General features: G+C 40.8%; 1 protein-coding gene across 7 annotated transcripts in view; it reads right to left on the bottom strand.

The window, feature by feature from the left end:
• Positions 1 to 18546, bottom strand: part of MBTD1 (mbt domain containing 1) — a 73739-nt gene that overhangs the window by 54802 nt on the left and 391 nt on the right. Inside the window, exon 2 of one of the 7 annotated variants that reach the window (XM_036753994.1) lies at positions 7659 to 7820. The exons of 4 other annotated variants lie outside the window; for them this stretch is intronic. In XM_036753994.1, the coding sequence (XP_036609889.1) occupies positions 7659 to 7670 (12 nt within the window). In that variant the 5' untranslated portion in view covers positions 7671 to 7820. Of the gene's footprint in view, positions 1 to 7658; positions 7821 to 17523; positions 17605 to 18546 lie in introns of those variants that run through there. 2 more of the 7 variants (XM_036753995.1, XM_036753992.1) reach the window with 2 other exon arrangements.

Here is an 18546-nt window from a genome sequence, read left to right as displayed (position 1 = left end):
CAAGGTTCATCTAGGCCCGGTGGCCTGAATCCAACACTAGTAGCTAAAGGTGTTCTCTATCTACTTAACCTGGGTGTCGATTCCCTCTTAGTCATTTTTGCTCCCTCCTTTCCTGTCCAAAGATCACTCTCTACTTGGCAGAGGAAAAGGAAGCAAAATGAGGGTTGAGCAGCTCTGTCTTCATTGTTGCCTCACCATTATCCATCTACCCTTGCAATGCGCCTACCTCTTTTTTGTGCCTCCTCTTTGCCTAAAAATCTAACTCCCAAAACACCATCATCCTATTTGCTGTCATTAGCCTTTTCCCATCAGCCTCAACCTATTCTGAGATTTATGGCTAACAACATTCTTCCGAGACTGTACTTGGAAAACTAAGTTGAGTTTCCTATGAGTCCATAACATTTTTGGGGTGTGTGTGTGTGTGGTGGGGAGTTGTCAGGCAATTAGCATTTATAAGCATTTACTATGTTCCAAGCACTGTGCTAAGTGCTGGAATCACAAAGAAAGGCCCCAAATAGTCCTTGCTACCAGGAGGATTATATTAGACAATTCTTCCCTTCTTTCCACATTGCATTTGTCTTCAGAATTTTGTTCTTGAAAGCTCTCTAACCTTGCTATACTGACTACCCCTATAAACACATGTCCATGAGATCCTACCTACCCTTTCACTAAACCCTTTGAAATTGACTTTCCTAAAATCCAGGGTTCATGTCAGTCTGTTACAACTTCCTCTCCTGTTCTACTGTAAGTTCTAAAACCAAATATAGTAGTCACTTTTTCTCCAACTCTCCCTTTTTCATCTGGCCTGGCAAATCTTGGTAGTGATTGCTGTAATACCTCTGATATATGAGCCAGGACAATAGCATACCTCTCTGTCAAAAAAACTGCCTCAGTATTCCTTAGAGCAGGGGTGGGTAACCTTCCGCCCGGAGGCCACATGTGGCTTTCTAGGTCCTTGGGTGTGGCCTTTTGACTGAGTCCAGTTTTACAGAACAAATCCTTTTATTAAGGAGATTTGTTCTGTGAAATTTAGATTCAGTCAAAGGGCTGCACTTGAGGACCTAGAGGGCCATATGTGGCCTTGAGGCTACAGGCTCCTCACCCCTGCCATAAAGGATCACATCTAACAAGTCTCCCCTTCCTCTGGATCCTTAAAGGATAACTCTCTCACCTGACAGTGCCTGTGGCCTATCATTACTCAGGAGGAGAAGCAGCTGCTTTCTCCTTAGAGGGGGCAGCACCTTTATCTTCTGGAAGATTTTCTTACGTGTTGCAACTGAAAACCTGCTGTCACTGATGAATGTGACCAAAATATCCAAAATCATCTGTCTGTTTCAAATACATGGAGTGCGGGTGGGTGGGTAAAAGGGTAGTTATCAAGTATAACTAGAATCCATTATTCAATGGACAGTTATACTTCTTATCGTACCAAGAGTCATTACCAAGTAGTAAAACTGGCTAAAAAACCAAACAAAACTAAACGTGTGTAGATGGGTAACGTCCTCAAAGTTGGAGCATACATTCATTTCAATGTCCAAAACACCGGCACGATAAATCTTATTAAATGGCTTCCATTGTCAGTTTATTAGCCAGATTAAAAAACAAAAATCCCAACCAAACCAAACACTCAAGGATGGTTTTATGACTTTAGAATTCTACCCTGTTTTTTGGGTGTCACCCTGGGATAACAAAGCTTGAGCATCAGCCACTCAATCCATAAGCATTCTTAAGTATCAACTAGGAAGTTAGGGATATAAGTACGAAGAAAAACCATCCCTTTTGAGAGTTAACCTTCTACTGGGAGAGACAATAGTTACATACATAAATACACAAAGAACAAATATGAAGAGAATAAATAAACACAAGGTAGTTGGAGAAAGAAGGCATTCACTGCACTTGTCTTGGAATGACTTTTCACTTTTTCCAAAAACCAAATGTGTCCTCAAAGGATGAATTTGTCACTACTGAAGATATTCAAAATCATGTGCAATTCTAACTATTCAGTCCCTAATTTGCCATTCTATGAGAATATCTTAGATCTCCCCAAGTCGGCCTTGAGGCCACATGTGGCCTTCTAGGTTCTTGAGTGCAGCCTTTTAGCTGAGTTCAAGTTTTACAGAACAAATCCTTTTATTAAGGGGATTTGTTCTGTGAAGTTTGGATTCGGTCATAGGGCCTCACATGTGGCCTTGAGGCTGCAGGTTCCCCATCCGGGTAGGAGATGGTACTCATAAAGTTATTTTGGTATGAGAGGCACTACGGCACAAAGGAAAGAGCTTTAAGTTTTAAACTGGATTTACAACTTTTAATCCCAGTTCTAAATGGGATTCAGGGCTAGATTATCAGCAGTTATTTTTGGGCAAGTTTTTTTTGAAACCTCTTCAGGCTTGATTCCTTCATAAAATGGGGGTCATAATATATCATTTCACTCACGAAGTTGTTCAAGTCAGTAAATATGTGTTATACCACTATCTTGTTTAAGATGCAGAGATTATAGACATGAAAAATGACAGTCCCTACCCTCAAGGAGTTTATAATCCGGGGGGAAGGGAGGAGATGGGGATGATGTGTGTGTGTGTGTGTGTGTGTGTGTGTGTGTGTGTGTACACACGTACACACACACACCTATGGTTAAATTCAAGGGAGACAGTGCATCAAAGATGAAAACAGGGTGTTGATCATCCAGAACTGGGGGAATGATGGAAAGCATCATGGAAGGTTATAATCAGCTGATCCTTGAGGGAAATGAAGAATTCATGTGGATATACTACACTCCAGATATGAGGGAGATTCAAATGGATCTGAGACCATGTCAATTTGGACATTCCCTCTAACAAGAAAGATCCTCCTCTGGGGAGTCCATACTAGGTCCTGGAGACATCTCTTGCTTTCTCTTGATACTGTGAAAATACTAGTGAAATGTTTAGGTTACCCAACGTTATTCTTCATTTATGACTAAGCATATGACCAAGCACTTCCTTAATTAGCAAGTATTTTCTGAACGATTTTTTTCCCTCCTGTTCTTTGTTAAGTTCCTCCCTGGTGATATACTGCAGTCATTGCTGATCCACCATGGCTCTCAGAGTGATTTTTCAGAGACTGTTGTGCTCCTGATACTGAAGCCGTACAACAACAGTTGTAGAATGTCCGTATTAAAAAGATGGGCCTTTGTTTTGGGGAGAAGCTTGAAGTCATTAAAGGAGCTTCAGAATTTCCTAAAGGCATCCTGGGCCCAACTCACTGTCCACTTGTATTGTCTGTCTCAGGTTGTCCTTTGGAGGAGAGATGTGACCAGAAAAATGAGTGGCACTAGAATGGAGTAGAATGAGACTGGAAAATAGCAAGTGATTTAATTTGGCCAAAGTGTAGAGTGTATGTGAAGGGGAATAATGTAAAATAAAGTTCGGAAGGCACGTGGGAAGACTAGTGGCTACTAAATGATGAGATAATGAGTTTCATTTTGTCTTACAGGTGATGCGGACGTATTCAAATTCTCTGGGCAGAGGGATACGATGAGACTTGTAGCTGTGTGAGGATAACACATTGAATCGATTCCTTGTGGCGAACTTATGGGTGGATGTGAATAAGAGCTGAACACAAATGGATTAGGATAAATATTGTTAGAGGGAATGTTCAAATGGAACAAGAGAGACGGAGACTGGTAGCAGGGATACCAATTAGAAAGCTACTAGGATAGTCCAAGTGAGATAAGATGAAAGTTCGAATTCTGTATGTGTCAGTGGGAATACAAAAGTGAGAGACATTTGGGGGGGGGGGGTAGAAGGATTAGGATGTGGCAACTGTGTGAAAAATGAGCAAGAGGGAACCAGTTTCCTAGAAAGCTAGGGAGATGTTGATACCATTATTAGAAATAGTGAAGTGAGGGGGAGGGACAAGTTTTTGGGAAAAATGATGAGTTAAATTTTAGACATGTTAAATTTGAGGAAGTAATGGTTTATGTACTAGATTTGTCTAGCAGGCAGTTAAAAATTTGGAGTTTGGAGTTCAGGATTAGAAATAAAAATCTGGCAGTCAATTGCACAGGTAAAAACTTGAGTAATATAAATTGATAAAGAAGAGGAATCACTTAAGAGCAGAAGGACTAAGTCTAAGGAAGAGACAACTAGAAGAGAACAGCATTATGGTAGCTGAGAAAGAAGAGAATTTCAAAGAGAAGGGAGCACAATGGCAAATGCTTTAAGTTTAAGGCTGAGGAAAGGTCATTGGATTGGCAATTAGGAGGTCGCTGAAAACTGAAGTAAACCATTTTAAGAGACTGGTGAAAATGGAAGTAAGAAAGAATGATAACATGGAGGACAGCAAGAAAAAGGAAAGCTTTCAAAAAAATGTTAGTGGAGAGTTCTGGAAATTTTTGTAAGAAGCAAACAAAGAGGGAGAGACTGATAAGTTTGATCAATGGAGAGAAAGGGTAGAGAGGTTTTTAAGGAATAGATGATGGCTAACTTCATATGCATAATGAATATCATACTGAGGAATAGATGATGAGAAATGAGGGAGCTCAAGTTAATCTCATTAAAGTAGAAACCAAGGTGTATGTGTTAGAGAGAAAGGGGAGGGGAAAATGGAAGTGAGAGAGATGGAGAGACAGCAAACCAAGGACAGAGGAAGGAGAAAGACTTTGGGATTTTAGGAAAAGGTGATATAATTATGTTAAGTGATGCTGGTAGGTCAAAAGATTAAATTACTGTGAGACTACGATAAGATTTGTATACATACATATATATATATACACACATATATATGTAAAGCATCTGTAACTACCAAGTATATAATAAACATGAGATACTGAAGTCATACTTTTAATCTTCTGTAGATGTTTCCACAGGCATTTAATTAGAATGGAAAAGTATTTTTAAATGCCATGTGCCAAACATTATGCTAAGCATTGGGAATACAAACAGAAAAACAAGATAGTCCCTGCTCTCAAAGGGGTCATATGTTAATTGAGAGAGACATCAAATATAGTAGATCCTGCTTCCTGGAAGTCTGGAGGGTACACAAGGCAGGGCAGATGATAAGGCCCAATAGATCAATTTCGTAAATTCCCTAGTATTTTGGGTATTATCTAAAGTGGCTAGGGCCCAGGCCTTTTCTCACACATGCTTCGTAGGATGATCATTGTTATGACAGTAAGACAGTAAGCCACAGGTCAGTCAACAGTGTCACAAATTCTCCCTAAATGGGAAGGGTGTCCCCACACTGCTCTATAGTGGTAAGAAGTCCAAATCATGTTCTTTTCTCAGACTTGGGAGAATACAGCTGTCAGGCAAGGCACTGAAGATATTAAAATGAAAAAAAAAATGGCTAATCTCAAGGAATTTACAGTCTCATATGGGAGATGACACCTTATACAAGTTAGAATGCCAGGCCTGGAGTTCAGAAGGCTTGTCTTCCTGAGTTCAAATCTGGCCTCAGGCACTAACTAGCTGTGTGACCCTTTCTGCCTCAGTTTTCTCATGTGTAAAATGAGCTAGACAAAAAAATGGCAAACCACTCCAGTGTCTTTGCCAAGAAAACCCCAAATGGGGTCACAAAGGGTCAGACATGACTGAAAAATGACTCACTCAACATGCTAAGTACTTGAGGCAGGTATGGACAAAGTGCTAATACAACTCGGAGGCAAGAGATTACCTAGGAGTGTGAGAGGCATTTGAGAAATCCTCCAATGCTTCATAGGCTCCGAGGCCATCCACTCCAACCTCCTCATTTTACAGACAAGGATACTGCGGCCCCATAGAGGTCAACCGATTTGCCCAAGATTACACAGAAAATAAACATCAGAGTTGGGTTTTGAACTCAAGATTTCTGACTCCAAAGCCAGGGTATTTCACGGAAGAGGTAACACCCAAGCCCAGCCCGTAACTGAAAGAAGAATTTCAACAGGTAAAATATGAGAGGGCAGCGCATTATTGACATGGGGATAGTGTGCAGGCATGGTATGGGGGAAAGGGGTTTGGCAAATTTGGGGAAGCATTACGTAGGTCAGTTTCATTAGAAGATATGTGGAATGATATTGTTTGGTAACACTATTCCAACATTTTAAATTTCAATGAAAATAACCTTCAGCTAAAAAGGGATATAACTATTTAAATTCAGTATTTGTGCTGAATTGAAGTCTTTAGTGTTTTAAAATCAACTCCACAACAGCAATAGTACTCTTTGAAGAGTGCATTGTATAAAGTCATCAAAAGCTCTTATTTTATACTGGCAAAATATAGGGAACTGATTAAAGTTGTCATAAATATTCATTTTCAGGATTTCATTTCTCTACTATAATTTGCATGTAGATGAACCTTCTCTTACTAGAAAATTTTTTAATAGTAGTAACAGCTCACAGTTACTATAGCTCATAGCGCTAAAGGATTTTCAAAGTGCTTTAATACTGTGGGGATGAAGGGTGTGTGCATCCCTGTCCATCAAGTTATGATATATAAATGGGATGGAATACAGCTGTGCTGTAAGAAATGATGAAGGGGATGGTTTTTAGAAAAACTTGAGAAGACTTTAATGAACTGATACATAATGAAGTGAGCAGAACCGGAAGAATAATTTGTATAGTAACAACAATATTGTCAAGACAAGCAGCTTGGAAAGAACTCTGATCAATAATGGAAGTGGTCACAGTTCCCAAAGACTCATGATGAAATATGCTGCCCATCTCCAGACAGGAAAAGGACTCAAGAGTGCAGCTTATTTTTTTTTGGACATGGTTAATATGGGAATTTCTTTTACTTGACTATACATATTTATAAAAGGTTTTATTTTTTTTGTTTTCTCAATTGGTAATGGTGGTGGCAGTAGGGAGATGGGAGGGAGAGAATTTGGAACTGAAAATAAAAGTGAACTAAAATATACAATCAAATTGAATAAGTATTTAAGCAGCACCTACTATGTGTTAAACTAGGTGCTAGAGATTAAAACAGAAGAACAAACAAGTCCCTACCCTTAGTGAACTTACATTCTACTAAAAGGTACGAACACAGGTAGGTACATACAGATACATATACAAATGAAACACAAAATTATTTCAGTGGAAGGGGCAGAGGAAAGCACTAACAATTGAGGAGATCTGAAAAGGTTTCATATAGCAAAAGAGCTGAATTTTGAAGGGAGCCTGGGATTTTAAGAGATGAAGATGAGGAAGGACAGTGTTCCAGGGATGGGGGAGATAGCCTGTGCAAAGGCAGGGAAGTGGGTGATGAAATGCTGTCTGTAGCGGACAGTTTGGATGTGGAGTGTGTAAAGAGAAGTAATATAAAATCAGTCTGGAAAGGCAGCTTGGAGGCAGACAGTGAATGGCTTTAAATTCCAAACAGAGGAGTTTGTGTTTTATCTTAGAGCTAAGAGAGAGCCGCTGAAACTTCTTGAGCCAGTTATATGATCAGAACTGGGCTTAAAGATCACCAGTTCTGGAGCTGTAACTAGACGAGAGAGGGGAGAGAACAAACAAAGGCTGTTCTAACTGTCCAGGAGAGAAGTGATGAAACAAGGGGTGCTGCGGTGTGATTAGAGAAAAGGTAGAAACAAATAGCAGGGAAGTGATGACGTGAGATTAGAGTATAGGAGAGAGATGAAGGCTGGATATGTAGCTCTGGGAGTCAAAAGGAAGGCAGATTTAGAGGTGGAAGGGACCTTACCTTCAAGGTCATCTAGTCCAACTCCCTCATTTTAAGATGAGGCAACTGAGAGATTAAGGGACTTGCTCAAGGTCACACATGGAATAAGTAGCAGAGCCAGGATTTGAACGCAGGTTCTAACTCCACATCCAGCACTTTCTCCACTGCACCAAGCTGTGTAGTCTGCACAGAGATGATAATTGAACCCATGTGAGCTGATGAGATCACTGACAGAGGTTACACAGGTAGAAGAGTGCACAGGACAGACACGAGAACACACCCACACACAGGGGCCAGGGAAATAGATGACAACCTTACAAGGACAGACAGGATTATCTCATTTGACCCTCAAAACAATCCTATGAATTTGTTGATATTTTCTCTATTTTACAGTTGAGGAAACTGAGGCTTAGAAAAGTTATGTCAATTATTAATCATTGGGGGTAAGATCTGAACCCAGGACTCTATGCCTGGCCCTCTATCCACTATGCAACAATGCCTCACAAGGGATTTAGTCAAGACTCGAGAGTCCATATAAAGGTAGTCTCAATTCTAAACTGTAGTACTAGGTAACAATCCTGTTTCTTCTAGCTATTAAATACAAATAGGAATTTGTTGATTTATCATCAATTTGACTATAATAAAAAGAAGCAGTATCTCCAATAATTGAAAACACCTGGCTTTGGAACATGAGGTGTTCAGAACATATCAAGTGATATACAGGTACAATGTGAAGACCTTCCTTAGTAGTATTTGGGAAACTGTTCAGCTTCTCTAGAATCTGCTCCCCAGTCTATCATGTGGGTGGGAAAGCATCCCCTCTCAAATGAATGTAAAACCTCAGCCTAAGCAGAAATTCTTTGCTTATTCTTCCTTCCATGAGTCTGGTTTGCAGTAATAAGCATAAACAGAGCTCCTGATAATGCCAGTATCAGGCCCAGGGAGGCCCCCCATCTCTTCTAGGTTCTCCACATCAGAAAGCCTCTCTTTCATTTAACAGTCAATGCCTTGTGTACCAACCCTACCACCACTTCTTTTAGCTTTGTGTTTCTTGCCCTGCTTTTCTCCAGCAGAAGTTAAATAATGAAGACCTTTCTGCCCCTCAGGCAGGATCCTGGGAAGGCACTTTCTCTAAAGAGGGCCCACAGTAGGAAAAAAAGAGAGAGAAAAGAAAAAGATAAAGGAAAAAAGAAAGACAGTAAGATCATTAGAAAAACAGAAAAAAAGTTCAGAAGGGGACACGAACAGTGTTAATTATGTTATTGTTAAATTTATTACTCACTTAACAACCCTCTATGGAACAAAGTTCTGGTTTCATATACAATCTTATTTATTCTTCTTTGTATATTCTTAAGTTTGTATTTGTTGATGATTAAGTTTATAATAAAAAAGAAAATATTAAAAAACCAAACCATTCCTAAGAGACTCCCTTATCTTATTATCTCTATACTCTGGCAACCTACAAGTTTTCTTGCCTTGCCCTTTCTTTTTCCTCAACTATAAAATGAGGAAAATGGTATTTTGATTGATCAATTTTAAATTCTACCAGTTGGATCTTTCTGATAAGCTCAGGCCTTATAGTAGAAAGAATAGCCCTTTTTACTTCCATTCCTGTAGGTTCTCTCATCTGAGGACTGAAGCCCTGGGAGACTTATTGGCTTCACATGGCCTATTTCCCATATTCAATTCCTTTCTCATTCTGAGCATGTGTACTATTGTGGCCCTGTCCTAGCTCCCCACTGAAAGGACAAACCAAGTGCACAGACAAAGGTACCCCCCACTCACCCACCCTGCCCCCCCCTCCCCCCGCCCCAGACACAAATCAATGAATATAGGACACTTTACACATCCTTTGCCTTCAGCTCAGATCACTCTCTACAGGAAAAGAGAAAAAAGGGAGATCTTAGAGTGCAACTTAAAAAAAAAACCATAAAAACACTCCCATTATAAAGAGGAATGCACATAACAGTACCAACATATTTTCATTATCCCCAATGTCTGAGTTGGATTGTAGTTTATAGAACCACAGGCAATAAATAAGCATTCCCCATCCTTACCCTCAAGTTCAAAATAATTTTGGTCTTGCCATATTGGTTCAAGAACATTCAGCTAAACCAACACCCACATGGTACTTATGACATATCGTCACAAAGAAGCTATGTTCTGATAACTGTAAACTAGAAAAGTTCGGACAGAGGAATTTTTGCATCCTATCTGATAATCAGAGAATCTGGACTTAAGTTTCAGTTCTATTACTGATAAGTGAACTTGGATAAGTCATTTAATGTTTGCATCTTAGTCCTTGAGGACAAGGGCTCTTTTTGCCCTTTTTTTGGTATCCCAAGCACTTAGCAGAGTGCCTAGCACATAGCAGACACTTCATAAATGACTTATAGGGACATTATGTAGTCAGATTAGATGATACAAGGGAAAATACTAGGAGCACTTTAAGATAGACAGTAGAAAACTATATTAAACTTATGATTGAAGTATATAATTCTCTGAGTAAGAGGGTTCTTAATAGTCTAAGGCAGAAATTGAAGAAAAACAGATTGCTAATCTCAGAATAAATAACAGTGCTAGCATGATCTAGTGAAAAAAGCCCTGAATTTAAAGTGAGAAGCCCTGGACTTATATTCTAACTCTGCAGGGCCAAGTCACTGGAGCTCTCTGGACTTGAGAGCCTCATCTGCAAAATGTGGGGTTTTAGACAGACGACCATGGCTAATAACTAAAGTCAGAGTTTGATAAATTCCCAGTCACCTTTTGTATATACAATGGTTAGTATCTAGCAAAAACTGTTAATATTCTTTGAGAGTCTAAAGGTCAAGTCACAGACGAGAATGATGTAAGTGAAAGAGCACTGGACTGGGAGGGAGGTGGCCCACATACAGGTTCTTTACATCTCTAGGCTCAGGTTCTTCCTCTGAAAAATGAAGGGGTTCTAGCTTCATGCTTGCTTCTGGCTCTTATATTTTTGGACACCGTGGCCTGTGTTAAAAGGAAGTGGCGCAAGGAAGTATATCACACTCTCCACGACTCTAACGAACTTTGACAACCTTTGCGGGGAGGTGGGGGATAGGAAGATAAGATACAAGGCACACAAAAAAGCAACTAGCAAAGTAATGCCTGCCATACTGTGGGCATCTGGAGGGATGAATAATGACTCAGCGTTAGAGGGGCAGGGAGGGGCCGGAAGGCATGGAAAAGACAAGAGGAGAGTGCTGAAGAAGCAGGAGGTGTTAAGTGGTTGGAAGCTGAATTTCTTTAGATTTTTCTCCCATGTGAGACAATCTGGCAGAAGTTTCCTAATAATGGAACAAAAAATAAATAGGTATTATTTGTTATCACTGCTGTTTAAGGAGGAGCTTCAGAAGAGAATGAAAGACATGGAATGTGAATAGGTGGTTAAGAAGTTTCTGGGGAAAGCAATTTAGATTTCTAGGGTAGGGCTTGAGATGCTGGTATGACAAGGTCTTTCACCCAAGTAAGAGTTTAAAGAGCGTCACTGCCTAAAGGCTTAGGAATCCGATCAGGAGGGTCTTGAAATGAAAGTGAAATGAATGATGATAAAGCATTTACTAAACTCTTACTATGTATCAGACATTATGTTAAATGCTAGGGATACAAATACCAGAAAAGCCAGACAATCCATATCCATACAAAGGGCAGCTAGGAACAGGGGGAGTCTATGTGAGCAGCAGCAGCAGCTTTGTTTAGAAATGACTGAAAAACTGCTCCAGAAGCCTGGTTCTGGGGGAAGATAAGGTGAAAGTTCACTTTCCAGAGCTTAGGGTGGTACCAGGAGCAGAGTCAAAGTTCTTGGGGATGAGGAAGAAAAGAACAATGGCTGGAGTGCCAGAGTGTGTGTGTGTGGGGGGGGAGGAGAAGAGGAGATGGAGGGAAAACTGTCCACACAGAACCTTTAGATAGCATGAAAGTAAATGATATACCTCAAGAATAAGATTAAAGAGGCTGAGAAATTCATAGGAAGTGGGACAGTAAGAACTTATGGTCACACAACAGGGGAACAAAGTAGATTTGAAATCGCGACACAAGGAGGTAGATTTGAACTATATAATCCATCAAGAAGCATTTTTTAAGAGCTTACTATGTGTTAGGCACTATATTAAACACTGGGGATACAAAGAAAAGTGAAAATCACAGCACCTGCTCTCAAGGGATTTACACTCTAATGGTGGAGACTATGTAAAAACCAGGTATATACAACATATAAATGGTGAGAATGGAAGGTGATCCCAAAAGGAAGATACTAGTGATGGGAAGGTGTGGGAAAGGCCTCCTGTAGAAGGTGACATTTAAGTTGAGTCTGAAGAAAGCCAGGAAAGCAAAAAAGGTGGAGATAAGGAGACAGTGTTCCAGGCATGGGAGACAAGGAACACAGCATCGCTGACTTCGGAAACGGAGTGTTTTGTTTGAAGACTATCAAGAAGCCCTAGAATTCTAGAGTATGTGGAGGGGAGTAAAGGATAAAGAAGACTGAAAAAGGAGGAAGAGGCCAGGCTGTGAAGGGGAGCCACCGGAATTTACTGAGGGGGTGGGGGTTGGGCAGCTAACAAGTTCAGACCTTCTCTTTGGGAAAATTGATTTCGAAGGTGAGTGGAGGATGATTGTAGTAGAGAGACTTGAAGCACGGGAGACCAACCACCAGGTCATTCCTAGAAGCAGCTACAGGGTGCAGTGAATACAGCACTGGGCCTAGAGTCTGGAAGATCTGATTCAAATCCAGCCTCAGATACTCAGTAGCTGCATGACCCCGGGCAGGTGACTTAAACCTCTGTTTGCTTCAGTTTCCAAAACTGTAAAATAGACAGTAATAACATCTACATCCCAGGGCTATTGTGAGGAACAAATGACATATTTCTAAAGCACTCAGCACAGTGCCTGGCATGAAGTGGACACTATATAAATGCTTATGCCCTTCCCTCCCCATCCTCTTGTTCCAATAGTTCAGGGGTAAAGTGATGGAGACCTGTACCAGGGCAGAAGGGGACATATATGAAAGATGTTATGAATCAGGGCCCTTTCTACCATGCCACAGTGATATCCTCATTAAAAAATATACTCCTTTGTTGAAATTTAAGAATCTAAGTGGAAACAGGATTGAGAAATTGAGTATAATGATTGTGTGAAAGAAACAGAAGCACTAAGTTGGTGAGATCATACTAGAGACCTCCCAGGCAGAAAGAGAAAATGGAAGATGAATTCAGAAAGCAGATCAAAAAACGGAGGCAGGGCAACTTGAACTACCTGGATATCTTTGACATTTCTTGCCTTGTTGATAATTTCATCCTTCAGAAGGCAAAAAGAAGCAATGAGGGGAACTGTTTGTTTTCTAGACCTGACTGACCAATAAGGAGTGGATTGGGGAAGGAGAAATTAATATTCCAATTTAGTGGAGGGGAACCCTGGGTAAAGTTTAGTGTATATTTATATTCTCCATTAGGGGAAAGCACACATGGAAAAGTTCAGACAAAGGATAGGTTGGATTACCTCCCCTAAAATGAAGAGGGATCTAAATCCCTCAAGAATAAACTTCTGTTTACACAGGTGCAAATGCCTCCAGGATGCCTAGTCTGAAATGTAAGATAGATAAGTTGGTGATGGGAGACTTGTTCTCAGCAGAGAGACTGAGGCTGGGCATCTAGACCTGGAAGTCATCTACATAGAGGGGATAATTGAACCTCTGGAATCTGATGAGAGTATCAAGAGAAAGACAATGAGGGCAGGATCAAGCCTTGGGATACACCTACTGTTAGGAGATACATGGATGAGGATCCAGCAAAGGAGACTGAGTAGGATGGGTCAGACAGGTAGGAAAATCTAAGGAAAGCAGTATCACAAAAACCCAGACTGGAGAGAGTATCCAGAAGGATGAGGTCAACAAAGTCAAATATTGCTGACAGATCAAGAATGAGGACTGAAATTGTGATGAGACAACAGTTCAAAATTATTCAACCTTTTTTTCCTCCACCAAGGAGACTAGGAACTATGGGGAGGAATGGTTAATAGAGAATTAAAACTCAAAACAAATGAAGAGATAGCAAGAAAAGACCTAACTATTGTCAGTAGTGGCAAGTCAACAGGCCTGGGTGAATTATATCTCAGGATACTGAAAGAACTGGCTGATGTAAAAAACAAAACTCATCATCTTTTTCCCCAAATCCACTCCTCTTTATAACTTCCCTATTTCTGTAGAGAGTACCACTATCCTTCTAATCATCCACGTTTGCAACCTTGGAGTCATCCTCTCTCATCTCACACATGCATTCAGACTCCTTCTTTCTTTTCACATGATTACTCCAGTTTAGATCATCATCCTTCTTCTAGACTACTGAAATACCCTCTGGATAGGTCTCTTCCTTCTTCAATTCTTCCTCTATCCCAGGTGCCAAAGCAATTTTTCTAAAGCACTGGTCTTGTCTCCTTGCCCTGGTCAATAAATGCCAGTAGGTCCCTATCACTCCAAGAATCAAAACTGAAATCCTTTGTCATTTAAAGCTCTTCACAGCCTGACCTGATTCTACCTCTTCAGTCTTACATCTATTACTTACTACCTTTCACAAATTCAACGGTCTAGCAAAACTGGCTTTCCTGATGTTCCTGAAAGCAGGCACTCAACTGGTCAGAACTGGTCTTCATCTGTTTCTCATAACCCCCACTTCTCTTAAAACCCTCCCTTCTCCACCCCACTGCCACATATTTGTTTTGTATGTACTTATGTACAGGTTGTCTCCCAACAGAATGTTGAGCGCAGTATCATTTTTGTGCTTGGTAGATAAGAGACGTTTATTAAATGCTTGCTGACTGATGGCAGCTAGGTAGTGCAAGTAGATAAGAGCAATGGGCTTGGAGTCAGAAAGACCTGAGTTCAAATCCAGCCTCGCACACTGTATGATCCTGAGCAAATCACTCATCCTGTAAAGCACCTAACTCAAAGGGTAGTTGTGAAGATCAAATGAAATCTCTGTACTCAGCACAAGAGGCACTTAAAAAATGCTCATTCTGCACTACCCCACCTCCTCCCCCAAATGTGATTTCTAAATAACTGGACCCAAGGAGTGGTAATTTGAAACCACATCATATGACGATCAGTTGAAGACCTGGGGATGTTTGAGACAAGAGGTAGGGAAGACACAAAAATCTTTCTCCTAGTAGTTGATGGGTTGTCATATAGAATGACAGCAGGAGTTTTTGGGCAGAACTAGAAGAAACGTGTGGATACTGCAGAAATGCAAAATTCAGGTCATAAGAAGGAAAAGCTTTTCATCATGTTGGGCAGTTCAAATGTACAATGACTTGATTTTTAAGGCAGCAGGTCTTTCACGGAACACCTGGATTACCTGCTGTCAGAGATGTTAGAGAATGGATTCCAGCTCATTGTAAGGGTTAGACGAGATGACTTGAGGTCCTTTCTAACTCAGATCCCAGGAACACCAGCTCACCTTTATAGAACCCTTTAAGTTCTGTAAAGCACTTTACATACATGGGCTCATTTGAGCCTCAAACCCACTCTGTGAGGTCAGTGGTACTTTAACCCCCATTTTACAGATGAAGAAATAGTCTCAGAGAAGCTAAGTGACTTGAATAGGGTGCCCTGGTTAGCTGGTGTCTGAAGTTGAATTTAAACTCAAACTTCAGAATTCTAGCCAATACGTTTTAGGGCAAAGTTTAGACTACAGTGAAATCAGAACTAAATTGTCAATGCTGGAGTATAAAATCATAGAATTTAAGAGTTAGAATGGACATTAGGGATCATCCAGTCAACACCTTTATTTTTGCATACAATTCAAGGCATACAGCTAATTTGCTACAGAGCTGAGAATTGAATCCAGGTCTCTTGGTCTCTAGACCCATGCTCCTGCTATTGAGTCTGTTCCTGCCCAGTAAATAAGCCAGGCAGTGGGGGAAACAGAGGGGGATTTGTGTATTTTTAAATCTTCCTTTTACTGTCACAAGGCTTTCCAGTTACAGAAACAGGTTAAACTAATGTTTTGTGTCACTTTCAGACTTTAATCCTTGTGATTAATATGAATTTTCTGGGTTTTCTTGAAGTAGCACTCTAAATTTTAAATAAAAATTCTGAATTTCAAAAGATTAATCAAATATTTTATAGTTAAGTTGTGGAACAAATACTCCAATTATAGTGATCTGCCACCTATAAGAATTTGGTTGTTTCCTCTACTGAGGAATGCCTTTCAATTGCCAAGGAGACCCAGGAATAGTTGTGGGCCCCCCAGACCACTGGTCCTGCTTCTAGTCCTGCCCAGGAGCTCTTGTAAAGGGGAGTAACAACCTACTACCTCAACTAGAACTTTCCCTTGGACGCTGGTGAAGGGAGCCTAAGATCCTGTGCCCAAGAGTTCTAGGGATAGCAGTGGCAGGCCCCGCCCGGCCCCCCCACCCACCCCCATCCAGGGCACTATGTGAGTAACAGACCTGGCAACTGATCAATCCCTGCCTACTGAGCAACCACAGCTCGTAAAGGCCCCGAAAGGAAGGTTTCAACATCAAAGTCCTTGGCACTAATACAATTTTTATCAATGGCAATGATGTTAAAGATACACTACCATCTGTTTTGCCATTGCACTATTAAGATCCCTGGGCTGATCTGCAGTAGAATTCTCCCCTATATTATCTCCTCCATCAGAATGTGAGCTCCTTGAGACCAGGGGCAGTCTTGATTTTTTCTATTTGTATCCCCAGGGTTTAATAGTCTTTCATTCACTGAATGAGTGAAAGCTCTGTATTTATATTACATAGAACTGTTTCTAGTTTAGTTCTAAACTAAAGCTGGTTTTTGCTTTTAAACCAATGTAATATGTAGTTTTAAAATCATAAGAAATGAAGACCACAGCTTGTAAAATTTCTAGACGAAACTGAAGGGCAGAAACGATTGAATACTTGCCAAAGCTATGGTCAATATATAACCCAAGTGTGAGGGAAAAACACAAGTGAAGCAGGATTTTCTGCAATATGTATCAAACCAGTTTTTCTAGTCTAGTAAGTCAATTAACTTCTCACAGTTCTCACACTTAAAAGCAAGCAGGAAAGCACCCTACAACTCAACATTAGCTAAAACTTTTGGGATATTTTAAGTAACAGAAAATTCCAAACTAGAAGTTTCCATAGAAATGTCCCCCAATAAGATGTGAACAAATAAATACCTTATTAAAAGAAGTAAAGTACCTATACATCTGTGAACATGGACTTCTATATATAAATAGAAATGTTTCTTATTTAAGGAAGGTGGCACAAAAAGATTAAAAAAAAATTCTAGAGTTGAAGTAAACATTAAAAAATTGCAGTCTAAGCATGGGGAAATTTCAAAGCAACATGTCCCTTGTGTGGTAGATGGGGTTGAGGCAGGTGGAGGTGAAGGGAATATGTTTAAATTAGTCTAATAGAGCCAAGGAGCGGAGCTAAAAAACACAGTACTTCATCTAGTTTTTACACCACTGTTCACTTTGCAGATACCATACATACACGTACACATTCAGATTTCTTCCACACTTTTAAATTGCAAAGCGAAAAGCTACTGAAGCATTCTGCATAGCAGCTGCCACTCCTACTTTGACTGAAATGATTTGACATTAGAGATAGCACTGTTCAAGTCAGAGAAAATTCTTACATGAAAAACAACAAATTAGAGCTCTTTTTTCACTGAATTAATATACAAAATAGTAAATACTCTATCCTGCTTTATCACTAAAAGCAGTTCCGCAAATACCCTGACTATAAAGAACATTAAAGGTTTTTCTGCAAATATTCTAACTTCTTGTGAAGATCATTAAAAGTAACTTTGTAAATATTAAAATATTTGGATTAAGTGTTGGGGAGAAGTTTTAAAAACTTGTATTCTTACACTCACTCTGAAGAACCTGGGCAGAGCCACATTAGAAAGCAGATTAGTTAGTTTCTTCTAAGGAGTATTGGCTTCTATGGAGGGCAGTTTTTTTTGTCCAGTCAGTCCCCTACCTGTGAATAGGATGGATTCCTTAGAGAGCAAAGAGACTAAAAAATGACTTATGCAACAAGTTATTTGTGTTTTGTGGGTAGAAAAGGGATGGAAGTAAGATCTGAGAGACAACACCTCAGAAAAGGATTGCAAGTACTCTCCTGAGGCTTGTATGTTTCCCACACAAAAATCCTTCTCCCTTGAGCAGCCTGGAACCCAAAGGACCCAACAAAGTTTTCTGTTAAACCATCTTTGGCTGCTTTTCACGTCTTTCATTCTCTTACCTCTAGTGCCTTCTCTCTGAGGTTATTTTCAATTGGTCCTGTATTTATCATGTTTGCATGCTGTTTTCTTCCTTAGACTATCAATCAGCTCCTTGACACCTGGAACTGTTTTTTTGCCTTTCTTTATTCCCAGTGCTTAGCACAGGACCTGGCACATAGTAGGTTTTTAAATAAATGTTTATTGACTGGTTTTTCCACGCACTCCACCCCCCTTAGTTCACGCCAACTTAGTGGAATCTAGGTCAGCAGGGGGCGGGACGAAGATACGCGTGAAAACCCAAGGCTTGACAAACCCCAGAAAGAAGCCTGGTGTACCCCCCACACCCCCTCCCCACCCCCCCCCCCACCTTCCTAGGGGACTTGGCCAATACCAGGAGGTGGGAGATGCCTTGGTTCCCACGCCGCACCCCGCCCCCTTGATATGTTTCCACCACCACGTGCGGCCCGCCCCGCAGCCCCGGATGGTGGGGAGGTCTGGGGGGACGGAGAAGGCTTCCAGGCTGCAGCCGGATAGAGAGCATGGTCTCGGCCGTGGCCGCCCCAGGCGCAGCCGCGGACGCAAACTTTTCCCAGGGCTGTTTCTTCCTGGGGAAGGGGGCGGCTCCCGGGAACCGTTAACGGCCCTCAGGGCAGGTGGGGGGTGGGA

The sequence above is a fragment of the Trichosurus vulpecula genome, chromosome 4 (assembly GCF_011100635.1).
Source record: "Trichosurus vulpecula isolate mTriVul1 chromosome 4, mTriVul1.pri, whole genome shotgun sequence".
NCBI lineage: Eukaryota > Metazoa > Chordata > Mammalia > Diprotodontia > Phalangeridae > Trichosurus > Trichosurus vulpecula.
Note: the sequence above shows the minus strand (reverse complement) of the source record. Positions and strands in the feature narration are given on the sequence as shown.